Source organism: Geotrypetes seraphini, chromosome 8 (assembly GCF_902459505.1).
Source record: "Geotrypetes seraphini chromosome 8, aGeoSer1.1, whole genome shotgun sequence".
NCBI lineage: Eukaryota > Metazoa > Chordata > Amphibia > Gymnophiona > Dermophiidae > Geotrypetes > Geotrypetes seraphini.
In genome coordinates, this window is record NC_047091.1 from 39,292,197 (window position 1) to 39,318,592 (window position 26,396).

Below are 26,396 nucleotides of genomic sequence, written 5' to 3' on the forward strand. Positions count from 1 at the left end.
TCCTCATCCATGCATTTATTGATTGTAGTTCCGTCTGCCTCTTCACATCTGCCCTCGGTACTGGTAGGATCTCTGAATACGCTATCCTCTGAGTCCTTATCTTAAGAGATTGTTCATGCCCCAAAACGTTGTCCAGTTTCTCACAAAGTGGAACCCCTCTTCCAATTGAATTGAATAGAGGAGTACGTTGATTTTGGGGAAGGCTTAGACTAATCAAAGAATGGTCTGTCCAAGGGAGATGGAAAGTTTGAGGGTTTTTAAACTCTGTAGAGAGTTTGGGCTAAAAATCATATCAATGGTATGACCAGCTAAGTGTGTAGAGTTATGTATGAGTGGGGTTAATGAAATATCAGAGGTAAAGGAGAGTATATCAGAAGTGACTGGATTATTGGGAACATCAAAATGGATGTTAAAGTTTCCTAATATAATTGGATACTCATGGTTAAATACAAAAATCTAAAATGATAGATTTGGAGGGATGTTAGGTGATCTCTTGTAACCAGGGGAAGTAGATATAGAAGTTGGAAATGAAGAGGGTGAGAGATAGAAAGAGTGAATTGGAGAATCTCTGCGAATGTGCAAGTGATGCTAGGTAATTCAAATTAAGAGCAAGAGAAGAGAGATGACAGCGACACCTCCTCCAGTCTTGTGAGTATGGTAGAAAGGTTAGAAAAGGAAATTATTTCGACAGACTTGATGTAGATAGGCATCTTCCCCTTCTGATAGCCAAATTTCAGTAAGGCAAAGGATATTTAAATTATGTTGTAGAATGAGATCGTGTACCAAGTGATATTTGCTCTTAATAGAGCAAACATTTAGAAGTCCAAGTTTGATGTCAGATGAAAAGATTGGAGTTTGGAGAGGAGTGGAAGAGGGTGAGATTAAAGGAATAGAAGATAGACATCTTGGACATGCTATGTTTGTGGAGCAGGGTTGAGGAAGGGGCCAGTGTCCCCAGAAAACTGGAATTTGGGAGCCCATCCTAGGAAGAGTTGAACAGGAATGTAAACAAAGAGAGAAAAAAGCTTGATTAGATAAGTAAGTAGCATGATATAGTGAGGGAGGGCTAAGAGGGCACAAAGGAGGTGCACAAAGGAGTGCAGTAAGGAGCAGAACCGCGCCAAAGGTGTGCACCGCAGGTGAAACTAAATTTTAAAGGAAAGGCTACCAATGATGTAAGCAGGGGGTGGAGTCACTGGTGCTGCCGTTTTGCAGCAGTGGTCTTCAATGGGAAAAGCCTGGGGAGAGAGTAATGATAAGGTGAGACAGTAGCCAGACAAGCAAAATCAGACGTAAAAACATAAAATAGGGAAGACAGGAATTATACAAAATGACACAAACATACAATCGCTTTGACAGAGGAAGGGTAAACTATATTAGGGCAAGAACAAACTATAACTGCAAAAGCAGACTATAACAGAGGAAGAGCAAATTTTAACAGAGCAGGAGCGGACTAACAGAACAAGAGCTAACTTAAACAATGAACTCACAATAAAATTTAAGTCGACCAATGAAAATATAGATACAAGAGTTAGGCAGGCAGATAGTGAAGACTGTAGAAGACAGCTGGTGATAAATAATTAAGAGTGCGCTGCAGGTGAAACTAAATTTTAAAAGAGAGGCTACCAATGATGTAAGCAGGGGGCAGAGTCGCTGGTGCCTTTTGCATAGCCAGATTCATCCCTATGTAACTTTTACATTTTTGTGTTCCTCAAATCAGCTTTGAAAGTGTCTATTTTGGTATTAAGTTCCTGGAGTTTGGTATTATATTCATCTGCTTCTAAGTTGTTCTCCAAAGATGTACTTTCATCTGCTTCTAAGTTGTTCTCCAAAGATGTACTTTCTTGTTGGAATTCTGTATATGTCTGTAGTTCCGATTTGGTAGAACACACAAGAACTGCCATCTCCGGATCAGACCTTAGGTCCATCAAGTCCAGTGATCCGCACATGCGGAGGCCCAGCCAGGTGTACACCTGGCATAATTTTAGTCACCCATATCCCTCTATGCCTCTAGTAAGGAGATGTGCATCTAGTTTGCTTTTAAATCCTAGAACGATGGATTCTGCTGTAACCTCCTCTGGGAGAGCATTCCAGGTGTCCACCACTCGCTGCGTGAAGCAGAACTTCCTGATATTTGACCTGGACCTGTCCCCCCTTAGCTTCAGTCCATGTCCTCTTGTCTGTGTCACATTAGACATTGTAAATAATTTATTTTCCTGCTCTATTTTGTCGATTTCTTTCAGTATCTTGAAAGTCTCGATCATATCCCCTCGCAGTCTCCTTTTCTCTAGGGAGAACAATCCCAGTCTCCTCAATCATTCCTCATATTCCAAGTTCTCCATACCTTTTACCAGCTTCGTCGTTCGTCTCTGCACCCTCTCCAGTAGTTTTATTATACTCGTAAAACCAACTTCGCTATTACCGCCCCAACATTATGGAACTCACTACCACAACATCTCCGTGATGAACAACAACTTGCTAAATTTAAGACAAATTTAAAGACATTCTTATTTCGGGACGCATTTAACCAAACCTAAAAAATCCTCTCTTTCTTTCATCAGGCAAGTATCCATTATTCATTACTTTAACGCTCCCCCCTCCTCATGTTCATCCCCCCCACTCTCTCCATTTCTTCTATACAATGTAACTTTTTCCCTTCCCCCACAATTTCCTCACATTCCAGTATGTCAAGTCTTTGTCATTTATGTTTAATTTAAGATATTTCCTTTCACATTCTACCACTATTAATTCTTTCTTAATTCGATTGTTAACCGGCCAGACAATTGTTTGATGGTCGGGATATTAAAAACCAATAAACTTGGAAACTTGGAAACTTATATCCTTCTTTAGGTTGGGAGACCAATGTTGGACACAGTATTCCATGAGCGGCATTATATCTCTCTCCGATCTACTCGTGAATCCCTTCTTTATGATGCATAACATTCCATTTGCCTTCTTTGCCACTGCCGCGCATTGTGTGGTAGTTTCTATAATAAGAAGCATCAAGTCCAGCGAGCATTTATTTAGCACTGCATTCCATTTGTCCAAAAAGGTCAAATTATCCAAAAATAACCTAGGTTCTGTCCACATCCGGAGGCCCCTTGGGGGCCTCTTAAGATGGCAATATTCAGCTAAGGTGGCAGCATGTAGCTCAGCCCTTATGCATTTTTGTAATATTTCTAAATGGTCCCAATCTGTGGACATATGGACTCCTTCCATGGTAAATAAATGAAAGGTAGATAGTAGATCACTGGCCTGCTGATCATTGTATGAGTGAGCTTTCCAACCCATAGATGCCATGGTCCTAACCCTGTAAATACAGTAGGTGCAGATCTAATCAACTATAGTTGACAGGGTACTCTAGCTTAAATAAGGAGATAGGAAAAGTATATTGTAATGTGTAATGTTCATTCCTTTAAGTTATGTATTTTTTGTAATATTGAATAGCTTTGGCTACTAATCTCTGTTCTGTTTCGCACCATTGATAATGGATCACAATTTTTATCCCAGGACAAGCAGGCAGCATATTCTCATGTATAGGTGATGTCATCGACGGAGCCCCGGTACGGACCACTTTAAAAGTGCATCGCCACTTTAAGAATTCAAAAAGTTTGCGATAGGCTGAACTGCGCATGCGCAAGTGCTTTCCCGCTGAATGAGAGCGCACGGTCCTTCAGTTTTTAGTTTCCACGGAGCTATGAAGTTGCATTTCAACGGCTGTTGAAAAATTTTCTTTTCGCTGTCTTCCCGATCTCGTGGTTTTCTGACTTTTTAGTCAGTTTTTTCTTTTCTTTCATTTTTAGTTTAAAAAAAACAAACCAAAACTAAATTATTATAGTTTAATTATTTTTTTATTTTACTGTCGTTGGTTTGGCTTGGTGGGGCCTTATGGGTCGCCATACTGTTTTCACCCCACCTTATGCATGTTTTTCCTGCTCAATTTCCTTCTGAGCGGTTGTTTTGCTGGGGAAGTTGTCTTAAGAACATAAGAACATAAGAAGTTGCCTCCACTGGGTCAGACCAGAGGTCCATTGCGCCCAGTGGTCCGCTCCCGCGGCGGCCCATCAGGTCTGTGACCTGTGGAGTGGTTTCTGACCACTTCTATAACCTACCTCTAGTCCTATCTGTACCCCTCAATCCCCTTATCCTCCAGGAACCTATCCAAACCTTCCTTGAACCCCTGTAAAGTGCTCTGGCCTACCACATCCTCTGGAAGCGCGTTCCATGTGTCCACCACCCTCTGGGTAAAAAAGAACTTCCTATCATTTGTTCTAAACCTGTCCCCTTTCAATTTCTCCGAGTAACCCCTAGTACTTGTGGTTCCCCACAGTCTGAAGAATCTATCCCTGTCTACCCTCTCTATGCCCTTTAGGATTTTGAAGGTTTCTATCATGTCTCCTCTAAGTCTCCGCTTTTCCAGTGAGAACAACACAGCATTTTCAACCTGTCAGCGTATGAATAATTTTCCATACCATTTATCAGTTTAGTCGCTCTTTTCTGGACCCCCCTCAAGTACTGCCATGTCCTTCTTGAGGTGCGGCGACCAGTACTGGACACAGTACTCCAGATATGGGTGCACCATTGCACGATACAGCGGCATGATGACTTCCTTCGTCCTGGTTGTGATACCCTTTTTAATGATACCCAACATTCTGTTTGCTTTCTTTGAGGCTGTCGCACACTGTGCCGATGTTTTCAATGTTGAGTCCACCATCACCCCCGGGTCTCTTTCAAGGTTGCTCACCCCTAGCACTGATCCCCCCATTTTGTAGCTGAACATTGGGTTCTTATTCCCTACATGCATGACCTTGCATTTCTCTACGTTAAAACTCATTTGCCACTTTTTTGCCCATTCCTCCAGTCTCGTTAGGTCCCTTTGCAGGTCTTCACAGTCTTCCGTGTTTCTAACCCTGCTGCAGAGTTTGGTGTCATCAGCAAATTTGATAACCTCAAATTTTGTCCCCGTCTCCAGGTCGTTAATAAATATATTGAACAGGAGAGGTCCCAGCACCGACAGCTGTGGAACTCCGCTCATGACCCATTGCCAGTCTGAGTATTGGCCCTTTATTCCAACCCTCTGTTTCCTGCCTGACAACCAGTGTTTGATCCATCAGTAGACATCCCCTTGCACCCCGTGGTTCCACAGCTTTTTAAGTAGCCGTTCGTGAGGTACCTTGTCGAAGGCTTTTTGGAAGTTAAGGTAAATGATGTCTATGGATTTCCCCTTATCCATCTGGCTGTTTATTCCCTCAAAGAAGTACAGTAAGTTTGTGAGGCACGACCTTCCCTTGCAGAAGCCGTGCTGGCTCGCCTTTAGTTGTCCCCTGTTTTCTATGTGTTCGCAGATTGTGTCCTTTACCAGTGCTTCCATCATCTTTCCCAGAACCGAGGTCAAGCTCACCGGCCTGTAGTTTCCCGGGTCACCCCTTGATCCCTTCTTAAAGATGGGCGTGACATTTGCTATTTTCCAGTCCTCCGGGATCTCCCCAGTCTTCATGGATAGATTACATATTTGACGAAGTGTTTCCGCTATTTCGTTTCTCAGTTCTTTTATTACCCTTGGGTGGATGCCGTCCGGACCCGGTGACTTGTCGCTCTTTAGTCTGTCTATCTGTCAGAGTACATCTTCTCGGCTCGCCTCTAGTTGTACCAGCCTTTCATCGTGGTCTCCGTTTATAATCTCCTCGGGTTCTGGGATATTGAATGTGTCCTCTCTGGTGAAGACTGAAGAGAAGAATTTGTTTAACCTGTCAGCTATCTCTTTTTCCTCCTTTATCACTCCTTTCCTGTCTCCGTCGTCCAGTGGTCCCACTTCCTCTCTGGCTGGTTGTTTCCCTTTCACATACCTGAAGAAGGGTTTGAAGTTTCTTGCTTCTCCCGCCAGTCTTTCCTCATATTCTCTCTTTGCTTTCCTGACCTCTCGATGGCATTCTTTCTGGTGTCTTTTGTGCTCTTTCTGGTTTTCCTTTGTTGCCTCCTTTTTCCATTTTCTGAAGGATGATTTCTTGTCGCTTATCGCCTTTTTAACTGCATTTGTTATCCACGCTGGGTTTCTAGCTCGATTTTTTTTTGCATCCTTTCCTAAACCTTGGGACGTACAGGTCTTGTGCCTCGAGCACTGTGCCCTTAAGCAGGGTCCAGGCTTCCTCTAAGGTCTTCATCTTCCCTGAGCTGTTGCTAAGCTTTTTTCCCACCATTTTCCTCATGGCCTCGTAGTTTCCTTTTCTGAAGTTGAGTGCTGTCGTTGTGGTTCTTTTCATCTTTGATGTTCCTATGTTTAATTTGTACTGGATCATGTTGTGATCGCTGTTCCCTAATGGTGCTAGTACTACTACCTCCTTTGTGGGTCCCTCTAGCCCGTTGAGGATTAGGTCCAGAGTGGCATCCCCTCGCATTGGTTCCATGACCAGCTGCTCCATGAAACAGTCCCTCATCGCCTCTAGGAATTTAGTTTCTCTCATGCAATTTGAGTGTCCAATGTTCCAGTCTATTCCCGGGTAGTTGAAATCCCCCATAACCACCACCCTTCCACTTTTGCACACCTGCCTCAATTCGGCCTCCAGGTCCAGGTCGTTTGCTTCTGGCTGTCCTGGTGGGCGATAGTACAGTCCCAATTTGATGTCAGCTCCTTCCCCTCCTGTCAGCTTAACCCATAGTGACTCCAAACTGTCCGCCCTTACTGTTGTTTCTGTCCTGGATGAAGGAATGGAGTCCTTTATATACAGTGCTATTCCTCCACCCTTCTTGTGTGCCCTGTCCCTCCTGTAGAGTTTGTACCCTGGCAGGGCCACATCCCATTTGTTGTCCTCGGACCACCATGTCTCTGTGATTCGTATTATGTCTATGTCCTTATTACTGGCTATAACTTCTAGCTCCCCCATTTTAGTCCTTAGGCTCCTAGCATTTGTGTATAGGCAATTTAAGTCCCGGTTTGTTACCTTTTCTTTTGGATCTCCTCGTGAATTGATGCTCCTGCCGATCTCCTCACGGGCTGCCAGTCCCCGAGCCTCATTCTGTTCACCCTCCTCCTGTGGTGTGTCTGTGTCATCTTCATCCCTCTCCTGTAGTGTGTCTATCCCGTCCTCTGCCCACTTTGTTCTTGGGTAGCCCTCTGGTTCTGGCTGTTTCCTCCTTTTCTTGCTCTTTAGCTCTATTTGCTGCTCGGGTCCCTGTAATGCATCTTTGGATTTATGACCAAAAAGTGTCCATTCAGTCTCTAGTCCTCTATCGCCATTTCCTGGTTCAGTATCCTTGTTTGATACTGTGGTCCGATGTGTCGAGGTCAGATCGACTATCGGCTTTCCCCTTGTTATCAGTTTAAAGAGTTGTCTATGCAGGTCTGGATGTTGCGTGCCAGCATCCTCGTCCCAGCCGTGCTCAAGTGCAGTCCGTCTCTCCTGTAGAGCTTGTTTTTCCCCAGGAAGGTTGTCCAGTTCCGTACAAAGAGGAAACCCTCCTCATCACACCATCGCCTCAGCCATCCGTTTGTTGCTTGCAGCTCGATCTGCCTCCTCGCATCTGCCCTCGGTACTGGCAGGATCTCTGAAAAGGCTATCTTCCTTGTCCTCAGCTTCAGTTTCCTCCCCAGGATCTTAAACTGCTCGGTCAGTGTAGTCATGTTGAAATTCCTTCTGCTGACGTCATTTGTTCCGACGTGGATTATCACTGCTATCTCCTCTGTCTCAGCTACCTCCATGATTCTCTCGATTCTGTCGGAGATGTCCTTTGTCCTCGCCCCTGGGAGACATGTCACTAGGCGATCTGCTCTGCCTCCTGCTATGTGACTGTCCACCTCTCTCAGGATTGAGTCTCCCACCACGATAGCAGATTTCCCTTTTCTCAGCTTCCTCCTGGGTCTCAGGTCTGTGTCGGTGATTTGATCCTCCAATCCTTCCTTCTCCTGTTTGGTTCCTCCGCAAGGTCCTTCTCCCACGGCTCCTGGTGGGTCCTGTCCTCCATCTGTTGGTTCCCTTCTGAAGAGCGGGTGATCCTGTGTCTCTACCATCTTGCAGGCCTCCTCGATGAATCTCTCAAGCTCTCTGACCTGTTCGTTGATGTGGTTTTCTCTGGTGGTGTCCTCAGTTGGTTCAAATTCCCTCGGTTCCTCTATGGAGCGGAGTCCCTCTAGCTCCTGTACTTTGATCTGCAGTCTCCCGACCTCCTTTTTTAGGCTAGCCAGTTCCTGACATCGACTGCATATGTAAGCCTGCCTCCCGGAAGGGAGGTAGTCATACATGTGACATTCAATGCAGTATACTGGAAAGCTTCGCTGGGCTTCTGCGGCCTCCATTTTTCCTTCCTCGTGCCTAAAGTTCCTCGGTGCGTTGGAGTGTGCCCGGCATGTAGCTAGGTGGAGAAGTAGAGAGAGAAAAAAAAGAATAAGAATAGAAGAAAAGGAAAGTAATTTTTTTTTTTTTTTTTTTAGAATTTAATTAAGAAGATTGAAATTTCTGCTGAGCAGTCTGGACTCCTGGCTCCTTCTCTAGGCTCCTTTGCAAAGGCACCCTCGCTAAGGCGAGCGCCTTTGACACTGCCGTCACCGCGCGCCGAACGCGGGGAGCCTGGGCACCGAAGCGAACTCTGACGCGGTGGTGGGTGGGCGAAGCTTTCTCTCGCCGCTACCCCGATCAGTCTTCCGCCCCTCCTGGCTGCCCTTGTGTCTCTCCTCTCAGCCCTGGCTTCCTCCCCTCTGCCTCCCGATCCTGCTTGCTGTCCTGTAAGTAGTAAGAGTAAGAGAAGCAGATTAGAACGCCGCCGCGGTCTTCACCGATATCCTTCAATGGTTCTAACAATGTTGAGACCTTGGCCTTACCATTTTCTTCTTCCCCTGCTCTTCTCCTCGCCAGCGCATTTTCATGTGGGTTCTTCAGAAGCAGTTTCCCTTTGGTGCCATCAGGAATCCAGCACCCGCTGACATCAGTAATCCGATGCCCAGCACACCGGCACCGCACTTCCAGTAATATTGACATTGCTGCTTCTGATCCTATCTAGGTAAATTGGCTCGCAAGTTTCTCCTTTGAGCTTCAGGTCATAGTAGCAGGGAGTCTAATCCTGCCGACCTTGGTCATTGTAGCAGTGAGTCAAGTCCTGCTGACCTCGATCAGCTCCATCTCTGGCACTGATGGTACCGGTTCATTGGCCAATTGTACCGGTGGTTTTTTTTTTCCGGCTTCGCTTCAATATCGATGAGTGCCTCGATACGGGCATACTCATCTTGGAAGCATGGAGTGACACCGATGGTCCCAGTGTTTTTTCTTTCTTGCTGAAATTTTTTCTGCATACCAATGATACCGGTGATGCAACCAACGGTACCGGTGTTTTCCTCTTTAGCAGATTTCCTTCATGTCCAACTGTATTTTCAGTTGTTCCTGTCGACACCTATATCAACACTGTCATGTTCAACTGTATATTCAGTTGTTACTGCCGACGCTCATGTCGACTTCTAGTGCCAGTCCGGTCTCAGTTCTTGACACCGGTAGCACTTTCACAGGAGTCTTCTACGATTTTGATGAATCATATTAAGCGACGCCGGTCTTCTTTAACGTTGCCGGTGTCGATTTGGTATGGGAAGGCCTTGCAGTCATTAAACTGTCTTCAGCCTTTGACACCGACTCCCTGACATCGATTCTGTTTAGTTTGGGATTGAATCTCTGTGAGGGAGGGGGGGGAGTTTGAGCAAGACCCCATATCTCTCTGAAGTGGTGGGTTTTTCACCACATGTTTCTCTTTCCACTTCAGTAGGGTTAAGAATTTATTTTTTCACGATTCCATAGGGGAATGGCTGCACCTTGTTTCATTCCCTTTGTAAAGTCATTCCTTTGACTATGAACTTTTATTTTCCTTGACCTATAGTTAACTACTCAAGGATTTTTTGATTCCTTTCCATGATATTTTATGGGACATTTTTTTATATGCCTTTAGAAACACTGAGGCTGTTTCAATAAATCCTTACTGGTGGAGTCAACTCTACAGGCTAGTGTGTAGGCCTCTATCTTTCTGGGCAGAGTGAACTACGCTAATCGGCTTCCCAGATTCCTATGCTGACTCACTGGTTCAGTAAGCACTTTACTTGGCATAAATTTTTTTCCATGTCATGTTCCACTTTTCTCTGCTTACACATACAGTGCCTGTGTTTATCAACATTGCCCACCAGGACAGGCTAGTAAATATGCCTTGTTTGGAGGATGACCTTTTTGGTGTTTCCATGGTCCCACTGGGACATGCCTACTCAGAAGTTGTCTGTTTTAATAGACCAAGTGAGACTTTCTGGTCAAGATCAAATAGCTGGCTTCACCTTCATCTCAATCTTCTTCTCAATGAAGATTTGTGGTTACATTTTTCCCTATATTTAGGGCATAGTCAAGTACTACATTCAGAGGCTGTCTTCAGTTCCTCATGCATTGCTGAGAGTTCATCACCTTCGTTCTTTGGGTTTTCTTCATAGGGCAGGTTTCTATACTCAATGTTTTCATCCTGCCCTCAGACCTTTTTTCTCAGAGAGTCTGTTTTGGATCCTGCACAGTGCTCCCTTTTCTCTTTTGCTGATTGCCAGTGAAGGGTCCTCTTCGATTCGTGGAGTCAGGGATTCTAATCCCATTTCTGCTTGATTCCCAAGTACACTGGAGGACTGAGATTTTTTCAGGATCTCAGAGCTCTCATCATTTTTCTGGTCAGGAGGTATTTTACTCGTTTCTCCTCATTCAGACCTACTAGCTATGCTTCCTGGATTTCAAGGAAGCCTCCACATATCCCAATTCCTATGGTTTTCGGATTATACCTTTGAGTTCAACTCAGTTGTTGCCATTACCAGTAGAGAGTCCTTCTTTTCTGTCTGGCATCTTCTCCCAGAGTCTTCATGACGTGTCTGACTGTGATGGCCGCATCTATTACATTAAATTAGAGATTTCTATTCTGCGGTTCAAGGCGGATTACAAAAGAGTTGTAGATGGTGGGTTACAAAAGAAGATCATTGGTCAATTCTAGTGAAGGTAAAGAGAAGCTTAGGTAATGAGTCTGGAAGAAGATGGGAAGAAGGAAGGTATTTGTGGTGTTAAGACTTTTTCAGGGTTTTCTTGAAGAGTATATCCGATTACACGGCCTTCAGGTTTTTTCTTTTTCTGAACGTCTAGTTCATCGAGGCTGTTTCTTCTCTGGAAGTGGTCTGAGCAACTTATCAGACCATCTCTTTTCTTCTGGTTCTAGGCTTGGCAATTAAATTCCCCGTAATCACGCCTATAATTCAATGGGGCAGTCTCTCATGAGAGCGTTTCTTCCTCCAGATCGCCTTCAGACTCTCATCTGTCTGTGTCAGCAGTTGCTTCCTTTTCAAACAATCCTTGCCAGACGCATGATGGATTTTCTGGGCCACAGGGTTTCAACTGTTCATATTCTACCATGGGTAGGACTACATTTTTGCATTCTTCAGTGGATTTTTGCTTCCCAGTGGCCTCAGGCGACGGATCGTCTCTTAAAGCATTTATATCTATGACATCATCTCATTTGCAGTCGCTTCAATTATGGATGATCTCTTCTAATCTATACAGAGGTCTTCTTTTTTATTTGTCCCCTCATTATATGCTCATCATGACTGATGCATCTTTTTATGCATGGGGGGGCTCATATGGACGATCTACAGACGCAGGGTCTTTGGACCGCCAGGAAATAGAACATTTCACAACAAGTTCCTAGAACTCAGAGTGATGTTTTATGTCCTCAAGGTTTATTCATCATCTACTCTGCCCTCAAGTTCTTCTCCTTGGCATGGTCATTCAAGTACCAATTTACTACATCAACAAGCAAGGAGGCAGGGGCTCTCTCCTGTTGTGTCAGGAGGCCCAGCATATCTGGACTTGGACGACAGTTTGCAATCTGCTCTTGCTGCTTGTCTACATTCATGGGGTGTAGAATTCCCTAGCAGACAACCTGAGAAGAATTCTTCAAGAATGGACTCTCAACTCTACAACTCTCCAGCCCATCAATGGGGCACCACACCACTGAACTTGTTTGCGACTCCTCACAATCACCAGTTGCCGCAGTTTTGCTCTAGACTTTACTCCCTTCTCCGTCTGGCAGCAGATGTTTTTCTTCTGGATTGGACGGGCATGTTTTCTATATGCATTCCCTCCACTTCTTCTCCTGTTGAGCATTTTATTTAAGCTCAAGAGAGAAACAGCCACCATTTTCTCTTTACTTTACGGTGGCCCAGGCAACATGGGTTCTCCCTTCTCCTTCAATACAGTTTCAGTGAGACCTTGCCTCTTCTGATATTTCCTACTCGGTTCACTCCGACTCAGAAGTCTCTGATTCATTCCAATCTGCAATGATTTGCCTTCTCAGTTGATTTTTCTAGAGCTGCGTTTTTCTCAGCCTGTTTGTTATCTTCTGGATGTCTCCAGGAAGCCAGCCACTCAACAATGTTTCCATCACAAGTGGTTATTTGATTTTAGTCTCGAGTCTATATCTCTCAGACTTCTTTTAAGTGCTATTGCATTTTTTCCTTTGTCAGTCAAGGGTCAACCTCTTACTTTTTATCCTCTGCTTTCCAGATTCATGACAAGGGTTTTTCATGTGTAACCACAACTCCTGTTTTTTCCTGTCATTTGGGCCCTATTGTAGTCCTTTTTCCCCTGTGAAACCACCTCTGTAGTCTCCTCATGTCATCTGGGAATTTATTGTAGTTCTTTCCAGTTTGTTTGAAGCCACCATTTCAATCAATGGTCACAGATCCTCTTCAGTTTCTTGCCTGGAAAGTAGTTTTCCTTACTGCTCTCACCTCTACCAGAAGGGTCAATGAGTTCCAAACATTAGTAGCAGATTCATCCTTCACAGCTTTCATCATGACAAGGTGGTTCTGCGTCCATGTCCAAAGTTTCTTCTACAAGCTGTTAGTTTTCATCTCCTATTGGAGAACCTGTTTTGTATACTTTGGACTGTACATGGGCTTTGGCCTGCTACTTGGACCGGACAAAGCCACAACAAACTTCTCCCTAACTTTTCTTTTGATCCACACAAGTTAGGGTATCCTGTATTCAAGGGAACGATTTCCGCCTGGCTGGCTGCCTGCATCTCGTTCTGCAATGCTCAGACTGGCCTGGCACGAGAAAGTCGTGTCATAGCTTATAAAGTTACAGCTATGTCAGCTTTTGTTGCTTTCCTTAGATCTACACCATTGAGGAACTCGGTAAAGCTGCCCCCTGGTCCTCAGTTCATACCTTCACTTCTCACTACTGTCTGGATTTTTTCTCCAGACGGAATGGGCACTTCAGCCAATCTCTATTTCAATATATTTTTTCTTTGTCCAACTCTCCCACCATCTCATCTCTATTAGCTTGGAGGTCACTCATACATGAGAATATGCTGCCCAGGGCCGCCATCAGGGGAGTACTACCAGTCCTGCATTCAGGGGCCCGGAGCTGACAGGGGGCCCGGGCCAGTAGCATACCTAGGATGCCCCAAGGGGGTGCACAGGAGAGAGAGCTGAACGGGGACGATGGGGGACCCGCGGGGTTAAATATAACTCAAGCTGTGAGGCTCGTCTTCTACTCCGACTGACCTGCTGCTCACACAGCCGATCGGAAGTCTTCCCCGATGTCAGCGCTGACGTCGGAGGGAGGGCTTAAGCAAAGCCCGCCCTCCGACGTCAGCGCTGAAGTCGGGGAAGACTTATGGTCGGCTATGTGTGCGCGGCGGGACAGGCAGGAAATAGAAGACAAGCCTGCGCGGCTCAAGCTACATTTAGCTGAGAAAGTTGCTAAGATGGGCTGGGAGACAAACGGGGAACACAAAAGGGGGAGGGAGTGTGTTTTGGACACAAGGCATGAACTTGGGAGAGAGGAAGGGAGGGAAAGAGATGCTGAGGTGGGGGAGAGAATGCATTTTTGGACACAGAAGGCATGAACTTGGGAGAGAGGAAGGGAGGGAAAGAGATGCTGAGGTGGGGGAGGGAATGCGTTTTTGGACTCAGAAGGCATGGACTTGGGAGAGAGGAAGGGAGGGAAAAAGATGCTGAGGTGGGGAAGGGAATGTGTTTTTGGACTCAGAAGGCATGGACTTGGGAGAGAGGAAGGGAGGGAAAGAGATGCTGAGGTGGGGGAGGGAATGTGTTTTTGGACACAGAAGGCAAGGACTTGGGAGAGAGGAAGGGAGGGAAAGAGATGGTTGTGTACACGGGGAATAGAAGAAAGGAGAATTTTTGGTCATAGGGAGGGAGTGAGGTACAGACAGTGGCATACCAAAGTGGGGGTGGGGGCGGTCTGCCCTGGGTTTACGTCCCAAGGGGGTGCACAGCTGGCCACCCTCCAGTGTTCTCCCTAGGCTGGCAAACTGCGTCTCTTTAGCCACTTGAGTGCCACCGCCGCCATTGGGAACAGGCCGGTGCCAAGTTCCCCCTGCTTTTCCCTGTGAGGCCGACCAACTCTCGCCACCCGCGTCAATTCTGACGTCGGAGAGGACGTTCTGGGCCAGCCAACCGCTGCCTGGCTGGCCCAGAACGTCCTCTCCGACGTTAGAATTGACGTCAAGTGACGAGAGTTGGTCGGCCCCGCTGTGAAGAGAAGCAGGGCGAACTCGGCGCTGGCCTGTTCCCGATAGTGGCAGTGGCAGCCTATTCCCCAGTGGCGATGGCAGCATTTTCCCAATGGTGGTGGCATAGGGGAGGGCAAGGAGAAAGAAAGAAAGGGGGGGACAGGGAGCCAGAAAAAAAAAAGAAAGGGGGCTGGGTGAAACAAAGAAAAATGGGGCACGGAGAGAGAGAGAAAGACAGACATACAGAATGAAAGGGGGTATGGAGAGAGAGAAAAAGAAAGAAGGGGGCAGGGTGAAACAAAGAAAAAGTTTGGGGAGGGAATGAGGTCTGGAGGAGAGGAAGCATACAGGAGGCTGAAAAAAGGGAAGAAATATTGGATGCACAGTCAGAAGAATAAAGTGCAACCAGAGACTGATGAAATTACCAAAGGTAGGAAAATGATTTTATTTTCAATTTAGTGATCAAAATGTGTCCGTTTTGAGAATTTATATATGCTGTCTATATTTTGCACTATGGCCCCCTTTTACTAAACCGCAATAGCGTTTTTTAGCGCAGGGAGCCTATGAGCTTCAAGAGCAGTGTGAGGCATTCAGCGCAGGTCCCTGCACTAAAAACCGCTATTGCGGTTTAGTAAAAAGGGAGGGGGAATATTTGTCTATTTTTGTATAGTTGTTACTGAGATGACATTGCATAAAGTCATCTGCCTTGACCTCTTTGAAAACCCGCGGAATATAAATGATAATTAACATTTTCCCTGTGTACAGCGTGCTTTGTGTTTTTAAAATTTTATTGTTGGTAGATCATTTTGACTTGGCCACAAAGGTAAGGGGGAGGGAGGGGAGCTGCTGAAAGAGTCTACCTTGACGTGGTTGCAGGCTTACAAATCTTTTGGTCAAAGAGTGCAGCGACAGAGAAAAGTATGTGTGTATTCGGCCCATGGAAGAAGGGGGGGTCGGGGTGGGGGGCCCAATAGGATTGCTCAGTAAGGGGCCCAGAAATTTCTGATGGCGGCCCTGATGCTGCCTGCTTGTCCTGGGATAAAGCACAGTTACTTACCATAACAGGTGTAATCCAGGGACAGCAGGCAGATATTCTCACAACCTACCCACATCCCCGGTTTGGCTTCTTAGCTGGCATATCTTAACTGAAGGAATGAGTGCCCTCGTCGGGCGGGAAGGCACTCACGCATGCTCGGTTCGGGCTATCACAAACTTTTTGAATTCTTAAAGTGGTGATGCACTTTTAAAGTGGTCCGTACCGGTGCTCCATCAGTGATATCTGCCTGCTGTCTCTGGATAACACCTGTTACGGTAAGTAACTTCACTGCAATTGTCACTGCTGTTGTTGCTATGTAATCATAGTTGACTTGGGAAGCTTACGTTTTTGATGTCATCACGTTTTGAATTGCTCAAATGAATATTAAATTACATTACATTACATTAGGGATTTCTATTCCGCCATTACCTTGCGGTTCAAGGCGGCTAAATTGGGGAAAGCCCATACAACTTCGTCATCATGTTTCAACGTTATTACGTTTTGACATTGGTTCCAGCAATTTCTCATAAGTGGATCATTTTGACGGTGTCCTTTGTCAGTTATACTCAGGACACGATCGCGCAAGAACTGATCAACACAGTAACGGTATGTACAAATGTCTGCTTCCTTCCTACATTTGTTTGTAAAATTAATTGCAGTGTTGGTTAGAGAAGTTTCTGCACAGCATTAAAATATCATTTTATATACATATAGAAACACTTTGCAGAATCACAGTAAGCCTTCTCACACACTTTTATTGAAAGAGTTGGCAATTCCTATTCGGGTCTCCTGAAGCAGATTTCAAAATGGGGCCACGTTGAGACCCCCGGACAACGTTTAGAGCTAAATGAAGACTCTTTTAGACTTGTGACTGTTTGCTATCTGAATTTTGCAACCAGCTTTTAAATGATATAATAGAAAAAAGAAGAAAAACCATAATAGAAAAAGAAGAAGAAAAAAAGCAAAAAGTTATTACTATGCCTCAGAGATTCATTGTTTGATCAAAAACGCTATGACTGGATGGCGAACTCTGTGAGGGGGGCTACCACTCCCCATTAGAATTTCATTTCTCTGAGCATACAAGAGAGTACAGGATCAATCTACTAAGGCATATCATCTTTTTAAACATAAAGGGGAAAGTTTTATTTGTAAAGATTGATGTAGGGCAGAAAGTGAAGAAGGGGAGAAAAACAGCAAATGGATAAGAAGGCCCTGGAAACAAAGTTAATAGCACAGATAAAAGGAAGTGCAACCAGAGCCTGGGAAAAGATGTTTAGAAATATAAAATCACCAAACAACAAAGGTAGAGAAAATTATTTTATTTTCAATTTAGTGATTGAAATGTGTTAGTTTTAAGAATTTATATCTGTTGTCTATAGTTTGCACTGTTCAGGAAGAAATTATTTTCTATTTCTCTGGTGTTTTACTGCATATAGATTCTGGCATCTTAGGGTTTTGTTACTACTTTTAGTTTGTGGTCCTGTATTTCCATAGGGGCTATCTGTGTTCTGCATATGTGACCAAGGCCAAGTGTTCTGGTAGAAATGAATGTTGAGAAGCATACAGTGTAGTTTAATTTTCTGGTTAACCATTATATATTATTAATAAGATTATATTGTGTGCATATATGAAAAATGAATGGAAAAAATGGCATTACAATTAGTGCTATTATGAAGGGGGTAGGGCAGGTCAGAGCTTTTGAGCACCCCTAATTATTTTGAAATGTTGGCACCTATGTGTTTTATCTCATACTGCTTAATCTTCACAAATCACCTTGGAAGTCCCTCGAAGGAAGGAAAGGTGACTAGTGGAGTCGCTCAGGGTTCAGTGCTGGGGCCAATCCTGTTCAATATGTTTGTGAGTGACATTGCTGAAGGGTTAGAAGGAAAAGTGTGCCTTTTTGCAGATGATACCAAGATTTGTAACAGAGTAGACACCGAAGAGGGAGTGGAAAATATGAAAAAGGATCTGCAAAAGTTAGAGAAATGGTTTAATGCCTGGCAACTAAAATTCAATGCAAAGAAATGCAGAGTAATGCATTTTGGGATTAATAATAGGAAGGAACCGTATATGCTGGGAGGAGAGAAGCTGATATGCACGGACGGGGAGAGGACCTTGGGGTTATAGTGTCCGAAGATCTAAAGGCGAAAAAACAGTGTGACAAGGCAGTGGCTGCTGCCAGAAGGATGCTGGGCTGTATAAAGAGAGGTGTAGTCAGTAGAAGGAAGAAGGTGTTGATGCCCCTGTACAGGTCATTGGTAAGGCCCCACTTGGAGTATTGTTTTCAGTTTTGGAGACCGTATCTGGCGAAAGACGTAAGAAGACTTGAGGCGGTCCAGAGGAGGGTGATGAAAATGATAGGAAGCTTGTGCCAGAAGACGTATGAGGAGAGACTGGAAGCCCTGAATATGTATACCCTAGAGGAAAGGAGAGACAGGGGAGATATGATTCAGACGTTCAAATACTTGAAGGGTATTAACATAGAACAAAATCTTTTCCAGAGAAAGGAAAATGGTAAAACCAGAGGACACAATTTGAGGTTGAGGGGTGGTAGATTCAGGGGCAATGTTAGGAAATTCTACTTTACGGAGAGGGTAGTGGATGCCTGGAATGTGCTCCCGAGAGAGGTGGTGGAGAGTAAAACTGTGACTGAGTTCAAAGTAGCGTGGGATGAACACAGAAGATTTAGAATCAGAAAATAATATTAAATATTGAACTAGGCTAGTACTGGGAAGACTTGCACGGTCTGTGTCTGTGTATGGCCGTTTGGTGGAGGATGGGCTGGGGAGGGCTTCAATGGCTGGGAGGGTGTAGATGGGCTGGAGTAAGTCTTAACAGAGATTTCGGCAGTTGGAACCCAAGCACAGTACAGGGTAAAGCTTTGGATTCTTGCCCAAAAATTGCTAAGAAGAAAAAAATTAAAAAAAAAAAAAAATTTTAATTGAATCAGGTTGGGCAGACTGGATGGACCATTCGGGTCTTTATCTGCCGTCATCTACTATGTTATATGTTAGGTATACCTAGCAACAATGTTCTTTTTGTCCAAGGTTATCACTTCTACCAGACATTCTACCTGTGCTTTAGAATTTATTCTATGAAAATTATATTTCCAACCCAAATTAATACTTACTCCTTTGGCACTCTCAATTTTTCATCATAGTCTGTCTTCTGAGACGGTCCTTAACACCTGAAGCAGGCTCTTATGTCCCCATTTTAAAAAAATATATTATATTTGGATATTTTGATTTTCTAGAATTACAGGATTGTCTCATATCTGGTTTACTTGTCAAAGCTGACTGAGTAATTGGACAGCTTGCTGACCATGTTGAACTTTTCAGGGTTCTTCATCCTCAGCAATCTTTATTTAGTGAAGTCCACAACACATTACATAGACAACAGATGGCCTTGGCAGCTTTTCAGATTTCTCAGCAGTGTTTTGCTTTCTAGACTTTCCAATATCAGGTTGTCTCTCAGTTCTTTGGTGGTTCTTTTTTCTCCATTGCTTTCAGTGGAAGTAAAATCCAAATGTCTCAATAAGTCCTCCTTTTTCTGGAGCCTTATGGTAACCCTAGGTAAGGGGGAAATCCTGAGTAGTTATAATTAAGACCTACACTGCCATAGCCCAAGAGAGAATAATTTTGTTTTAACTAAATAAATAAGAAAGGTAGCATAAAACCAGGACTAGCTCAGCCCATTCGTTATGATATGCAGATTGCACGTACTGAAAGTAAGATTATTAGTAACTTTATAATAATAGTTTTTATGCCAGTGATGTTCATCATATTTTTCATTATTAGACATAATAATTTATACAGTATTATTACTTGTACTAGTTTTTCAGCCCGTTACATTAACGGGTGCTAGAATAGATGTATGTGTCTGTCTTTCTTTCTTTCTCTCTCCTCTTAGCCTGTTTCTGTATTTCTGTCTTTCTTTCTTTCTTTATTTTTCCTCGGCTGTCCAGGTGCTAGAATATATGTGTGTAATGTAATGTAATGTAATTTATTTCTTATATACCGCTACATCCGTTAGGTTCTAAGCGGTTTGAAGAAAGTATACATTAAGATTATAAATGAGAAGTAAGAAGGTACTTAAAAAATTCCCTTACTGTCCCGAAGGCTCACAATCTAACTAAAGTACCTGGAAATTAATAAAGAAGAGAAAATAAAGATGGTTGAAAAAAGAAAAATTCTATATGAACTTATAGGATGGAAATTGTGTCTGTCTTTATTTCTTTCTTTCTCTCTCTCTCTGCTTAGCCGCTTTCTTTCTTTCTTTTTCCTTGGCTGTCCATCACCACCCCTTGCCTGCTCCCCCTGTCCATTCTCCCTTCCTTTTACCTCCCCTGTGTCCACCACCTCCCCCTCACAGCTCTCCTTATGCAGCAGCAGCCCTTCTCCCTTTGTTTTACCACCCCCCTGTCCATCAGCACCTTCCTTCTCCCCCTGTCCAATATTAGGCCTCCGTTCCTTTTTCTTCACCCCTCCCTGTCCATCAGCACCTCTTTACTTCTCCCCCTGTCCAGCAGTAGGCGTCCCTTCCATTTTCTCCCCCCTCCTCCTTCTTATCCCTATGATACACTTACCTTGCTCTGCCCCTGATCAGAGATTCCCGACAGCTGCCCAATTGCACCCATTGGAAAAGTTCCCTCTGCGGCATCCCGCACCCCTCCTGACGCGACTCCTGCTGTCTTTCTTTCTGTCTGTCTCTGTCCCTCTTTGTCTGTTTGTCTTTCTGTGTATCTCCCTGCCTCTGTGTCTTTCTTCTTGGTGTCTTTCTTCTTTTCTTTCTGTCTCCCTTCCTCCCTCTGTCTGTCTGTCCAAAGCAGCATTCCCTCCCCCTCCATTTCCCTCCCCCCCACACCAGTTCCCTGTGCACCTGCCCCTGTGTCTTTCTTCTTGTCTTTCTGTCTCCCTTCCTCCCTCTGTCTGTCTGTCCAAAGCAGCATTCCCTCCCCCTCCATTTCCCTCCCCCCACACCAGTTCCCTGTGCACCTGCCCCTGTGTCTTTCTTCTTGTCTCTCTGTCTCCCTTCCTCCCTCTGTCTGTCTGTCCAAAGCAGCATTCCCTCCCCCTTCCATTTTCCTCCCCCCACACCAGTTCCCTGTGCAGCATTAGCGTTTCCTCTACCCCCTTTCCCTTCCCACAGTCGCGACTACAAACGCGGTCCCGAGTCCTTTGCCGCCCCCCCTTCCCTTCCCTTCCCTTCCCGCGGGCCCGACTACACATGGTGATTTAAGCAGTGTGTGCAACCATCTTCACACTCTGCTTCGGGTCCTTCTACTGCCCTGATTTACTCTGGCACGTCCGGAGCAAATCAGGGCAGTAGAAGGGCCCGAAGCAGCGTGTGAAGACGGTTGCACACGCTGCTTAAATCGGCAGTCAGGCCCGTGGTAAGGGAAGAGGGGGGGCGGCAAATGACTCGGGTCCCGGGCAGCGGAAAGTTGCTGGGCTCCTCGGTGGGGGCGCTGAGCGGCCGCGATCCCTCTCCTCGTTGTGAAGGGGCGGCGTGGTGCGGTGTGCTCTGAGGGGAGGGGGGAAGTGTGCTCCAGTTTCGCTGTGCCTGTGGCGGCCAGCGGCGATGGGTGCGTGAGAGAAGCCTGCTGCCCGAAGAGGAGGAGCGGCGGGATCTGAAGAGGCTGAGCTGCCCCGACCTGAGATTTCTGCCGTTGGCTCCTTCGGTCCTGGCTGTCTCTTTCGCCATGTTCCGGTAGGGCCGTATTGTGATGTGGAGAGCAGGGAAGGGCGCGCAAGCGCACTTGTCTTGCCATATCCCGACAGAAAAGGGATCAGGGAACACGCTTGAGGTAAGTGCGCATGCGCGGCTAGCATTTTATTATTTAAGATGTAAGGATTCCTTCTATGTAATGTTATAAACCTTAGAATTCAAGATATGCCTTCATTGCTCATTCTGTGATTCTCTTCTCTTTCCCTACTCCAGGCTCACCTTTCGACCCTACCTTCTATTTCAGCCGGTCTGTCTCCAACATCATCTGCTCTATCGTCTTTGGTAATCGCTTTGACTACAAGGATGACACATTCCTTAAGTTGCTCAAACTGCTAAGTGAGACGTCAAAACTGACTGACTCTCCCCTAACACAGGTAAAAAAACTGACTTTTATATAGAGGTTACATTAACATTTTTCAATTAGGCACAGGAGATATTTGGAATCGATTGTGATGGGTTGTTTGAAAGCATGGTGACCACAGTTGATATTGCTTAATGCACAGTTCTTCAACCGCCAGTCCGCGGACCGGTGCCAGTCCGCAAAAAAATCTTGCCGGTCCGCGAAGGATTCAGGTCGCCGCCGCAACGAAAGGTGCCGGCGTCAGCTGACTTGCAACTCCTGTTGCAGTTGCTGTGCCGGGACTCCTGCCTTCGCTGGGACTCCTGCCGCGTATGCTTCCTGCCTTGTCTCCACACCTCCAGACCAGTAGCGGCAGCTCTGTGTGCTTTTAACTTTGGCACAGAGCTGCCCCTAAGCAGTAGTTTAGCGCGGTTTCATGAGGCAGCCTTGGGGTCTTTGCTAGGCTGGCCCACTTCGATGATGCGATGTGGGCCGGCCTAGCAAAGGCCCCGAGGCTGCCTCATGAAACCGCGCTAAACTACTGCTTAGGGGCAGCTCTGTGCCGAAGTTAAAAGCACACAGAGCTGCCGCTTCCCTAAAGACTCTTGGGCCGCTGAAGGAGGGCAAACAGCAGCTGTCCTGGAGGTTTCCCTTCCTCTCACCTTTGCAGGTCCATTTTTTCCACTTTTTTTTTTTTCTTCAAACGGCAACGGGCCCCAGCATCGACATCAAGTAAGTTCCACTGTTCCTTGCAAGCGGTTCTGCTCGGCCAAAGCTTCCCCTCTGACATGAGCAACCCTCAGGGGAAAGAAAGTGAACCGCAAAGGTGAGGGGAAGGGGAGGCAGATGATGGAAGTTGGGGGGGTAGAGAGAGAGAAGGGGCAGATGATGGAATAGAGGAGATGAGAGAGAGAAGGGGACAGATGATGGAAGTGAGAAGAAGGGAGAGAGAGCAGAAGGCAGATGGATGTCAGTTGAGAGGGGAGAGCAGATGCTGAATGGAAGTGGGGATAGAACACATACTGGATGGAAGGAGGAGATAAATAAAGGGGGAAGAAAATAGCAAGATAATGGAGGGGTGAGGGAAAGGGGTGACAAGCTGTGGGTAGACACAGTGAAAAGAGGGAAACAGGAATAAATAGTAAGAAAGAATTTAATTTAGATGGAGGCAGAAAATAGAGAAGGAAGACCAGAGAAGAAAAGGGAAGAGAGAGCAGAGAACGATATCAGATCTGAGTGGAGGAAATGAGATGCTAAAAACCACAGTGGGGAGGGAAGGACAGAGATGCCAGACCATGAGGGGAACAGAAGGAAGATGATGGATGCCAGTCCAAATTGGGTAGGGGCAGGATGAGAGATGGCAGGGAAAGAGAGACAGTGAATGGAAGGGGCAGATGCTGGACTGAAGAGACAGAGAAGGTTATCATGCCGCTGTACCGGGCCATGGTACGCCCTCACCTGGAGTACTGCATCCAGCACTGGTAACCGTACATGAAGAAAGACACGGTACTACTCGAATGGGTCCAGAGAAGAGCGACTAAGATGGTTAAGGGGTTGGAGGAACTGCCGTACAGCGAAAGATTAGAGAAACTGGGCCTCTTCTCCCTTGAACAGAGGAGATTAAGAGGGGACATGATCGAAACATTCAAGATACTGAAGGGAATAGACTTAGTAGAGAAGGACACTATTCACCCTCTCAAAGGTAGGGAGAATGAGAGGGCATTCTAAAGTTGAAAGGGGATAGATTCCGTACAAACGTAAGGAAGTTCTTCTTCACCCAGAGAGTGGTAGAAAGCTGGAACGCTCTTCCAGAGGCTGTTATAGGGAAAACACCCTCCAAGGATTCAAGGCAAAGTTAGACAAGTTCCTGCTGAACAAGAACGTGCGCGGGTAGGGCTAGTCTCAGTTAGGGTGCTGGTCTTAGACCAGAGGGCCGCCGCGTGAGCGGACTGCTGGGCATGATGGACCACTGGTCTGACCCAGCAGTGGCAGTTCTTATGTTCTTACGTTCTTAGGGCAGACACTGGATGGAAAAGAGTGAAAAGGCAATGAAAGCAGAAACCAGAGACGACAAAAGGTAGAAAAAAATAATTTTATTTCTATCTTGTGATTCAAATATATCAGATTTGAAATATGTATCTTGCTAGATATAACTGGGGAGTGCAAAGCCCAGGCAGTGCTTCTTTAGCTTCCAGCTGGCTTAGGGCTCTCTCTGACCAGGGGGCAGTTGCCCTAGTTCCACTCCCCTAACACCATTCCTGTCAAGCACTAGCAGCACCTAAAGCCAACTGTATTTGTTTTTTTTAAAGCTGTTATTTTATATTTTAAGGTTTCAGTTTTATATTTCTGTTGTCTTATTTTTACTTCACTTTTAATTTGTTCCAGCTGACTTGCCGTGATTTCTCTGCCGCCGCTGTGCGGCGGCACGCTGTGGACTCCACCCCCAATTGCCCGGTACATGTATTATTTAAACAGACTCTTTGCGGCGCGCGCCAAGTCCTGCTCCTTATTGCGCTCCTTTGTGCGCGATTTGTACCAGGCAATTTTACACTTCATTCCATACATATTAATACACCTTTGGGTAAACATTTTTGGGTGAGTAAATGTTTTAATTGCCTTTTAATTCTAATTACTATCTGTCTTCACAGTTTTCCTGGACCTTTTTCGGTTTTTCACTGTCAAAATATTTCTGTAGCATTATATCCGAATAATCATTCAGAAATCTCATTAGTCTTGACCTATGACCCTAACCATTTTTTTCAAATGGGGTCATATACAACAAATATTCCAACGATTTGTGGTCATCGACCACATAAATCACTCCATAAAACTAATAACCTGTCTATTAATGACCGTTTTAATATTTCTGTAATTGATCATTGTTTATCTTCTGCCAAGTTTTCTAAATGTTCTCATTCCAAAACCGTTCTTTCATTCGGTTTAATCAACGTTAGATCCCTTAAGACTAAATATCATCTTATTAAGGATCTCATTATTCATTATTCATTTGACGTATTATGTATAGTAGAAACTTGGCTTATGGATGGAGAAGAGGCCTATCTCTCCTATGCCTGTCCTTCGGGCTTCTCATTCTTTTTCAATCACCGATCCTATAAACGTGGAGGCGGATTGGCAGTATACTTTCGTGATTCATTAATTTTACAAAAAATACACGAATCGGCTAATTCTATTATTGAATCTTTGCAATTTTCAATAAAAACTAATCCCAAATTAGATATACTATTAATTTACGTACCACCACCTATTAATAACAATACTCTTCAACTATTAGAATCTTTACTTTTTGACTTCGGTTCATCCTCTAGTAACCCACTAATTTTGGGGGACTTTAATATACATTTTGATGATGCTAATAATAATTATACAAAGGATATTCTTTCTCTTTTAAATCAAATTGATTTTTGCACACTCCTTTCTCATGCTACTCATCAAGCTGGTCATACTATCGACATGGCCATTGCACCAGTGACAAACACAAAAAATTTTTCAATTAGTTCTTTAATATCAGTCCCATGGTCAGATCACTCTCTAATTCCAATAAAATATTGTTCTCCTATTATTAAAAACGAAACTGTAGGGAAAAGCATAAAATTTAGGGAATTTAATAAAATATCTGCTAACCAAATAACTGACAATTTTCATTTTACACCTTCAAACTCTAACTCTTTTACTGTAGATGAATATCTATCTATGTGGAACGAGAACATCCAACTTTTACTTGATAAAGTAGCTCCTTACCAAACAAAATTTATTTCAGCTAAGAAACGTATTAATCCCTGGTTTACCGCAGAACTTGCATTAATTAAAAAGCAAACGAGATCCCTTGAACGCTGTTGGAGGAAAAACAAGAATCAAACTAATTTAGAAAAATTTAAAAATCACTCCAACATGTATAAGGAAAAAATAAATCAAGCCAAAAAGAAATACTATTCGAACCAAATTTCAAAAACAAAAAATGTTTCCACTCTATATAAAATATTAAAAACAATTACCTCATCATGTGAAAAACCAAAATGCTCTGTAAATCAGTTACCAACAGCTCAAGAACTTGCAACTCATTTTGTTGAAAAAATTATAAAAATTAGAGAAAAATTTGATACTAATGACAAAGAGAACATTGAACAAAACGACATAGCTACCCTCTCTGAGTTATCTGCTAAATGTACACAATTTCATCTTCCCTCCCTTGAAGAATTAAAATCAATAATCAGGACAATCAACAGCAAAGGTATGCAAAATGAAATTATTCCTCCTTTTTTTCTTAAACAACATTTCGAATTTTTCGGACCTTTAATACTTTTTATGATCAAGGAAAGTCTACAACATAACACTATGCCATTGGCCTGGAAAACATCTATTATCTATCCCATTATCAAGGATCACAAATTAAGCATCGAAGATAAAACAAATTATAGACCAATTGCTAATATCCCATTTCTTGCAAAAATAATAGAGAAAATTGTTTTTACTCAGATATCAAATTATACAGAGCAAACAAACATCTTACACCCCAATCAAACTGGTTTCAGGCAAAATCATTCCACCGAACATTCCCTGATAGGTATGACATCTTCAATACTCTATCATTTGGACCACCACTCTTCTGTACTTTTGATCTCATTAGACCTCTCGGCAGCATTTGATACAATCGATCATAACCTATTATTAAATAGATTAGAATCTATTGGTATCTCCGAACAAGTTCTTCAATGGTTTAGGTCTTACTTGGACAATCGAACTTCTATAGTT

At 44.4% G+C, this 26,396-nt stretch overlaps 1 protein-coding gene across 1 annotated transcript in view; it reads left to right on the forward strand.

The window, feature by feature from the left end:
- Nucleotides 1-26,396, forward strand: part of LOC117364857 (cytochrome P450 2G1-like) — a 245,215-nt gene that overhangs the window by 98,548 nt on the left and 120,271 nt on the right. Inside the window, exon 4 of the mRNA XM_033954561.1 lies at nucleotides 21,500-21,660. Within this exon, the coding sequence (XP_033810452.1) occupies nucleotides 21,500-21,660 (161 nt within the window). The remainder of the gene's footprint in view (nucleotides 1-21,499; nucleotides 21,661-26,396) is intronic.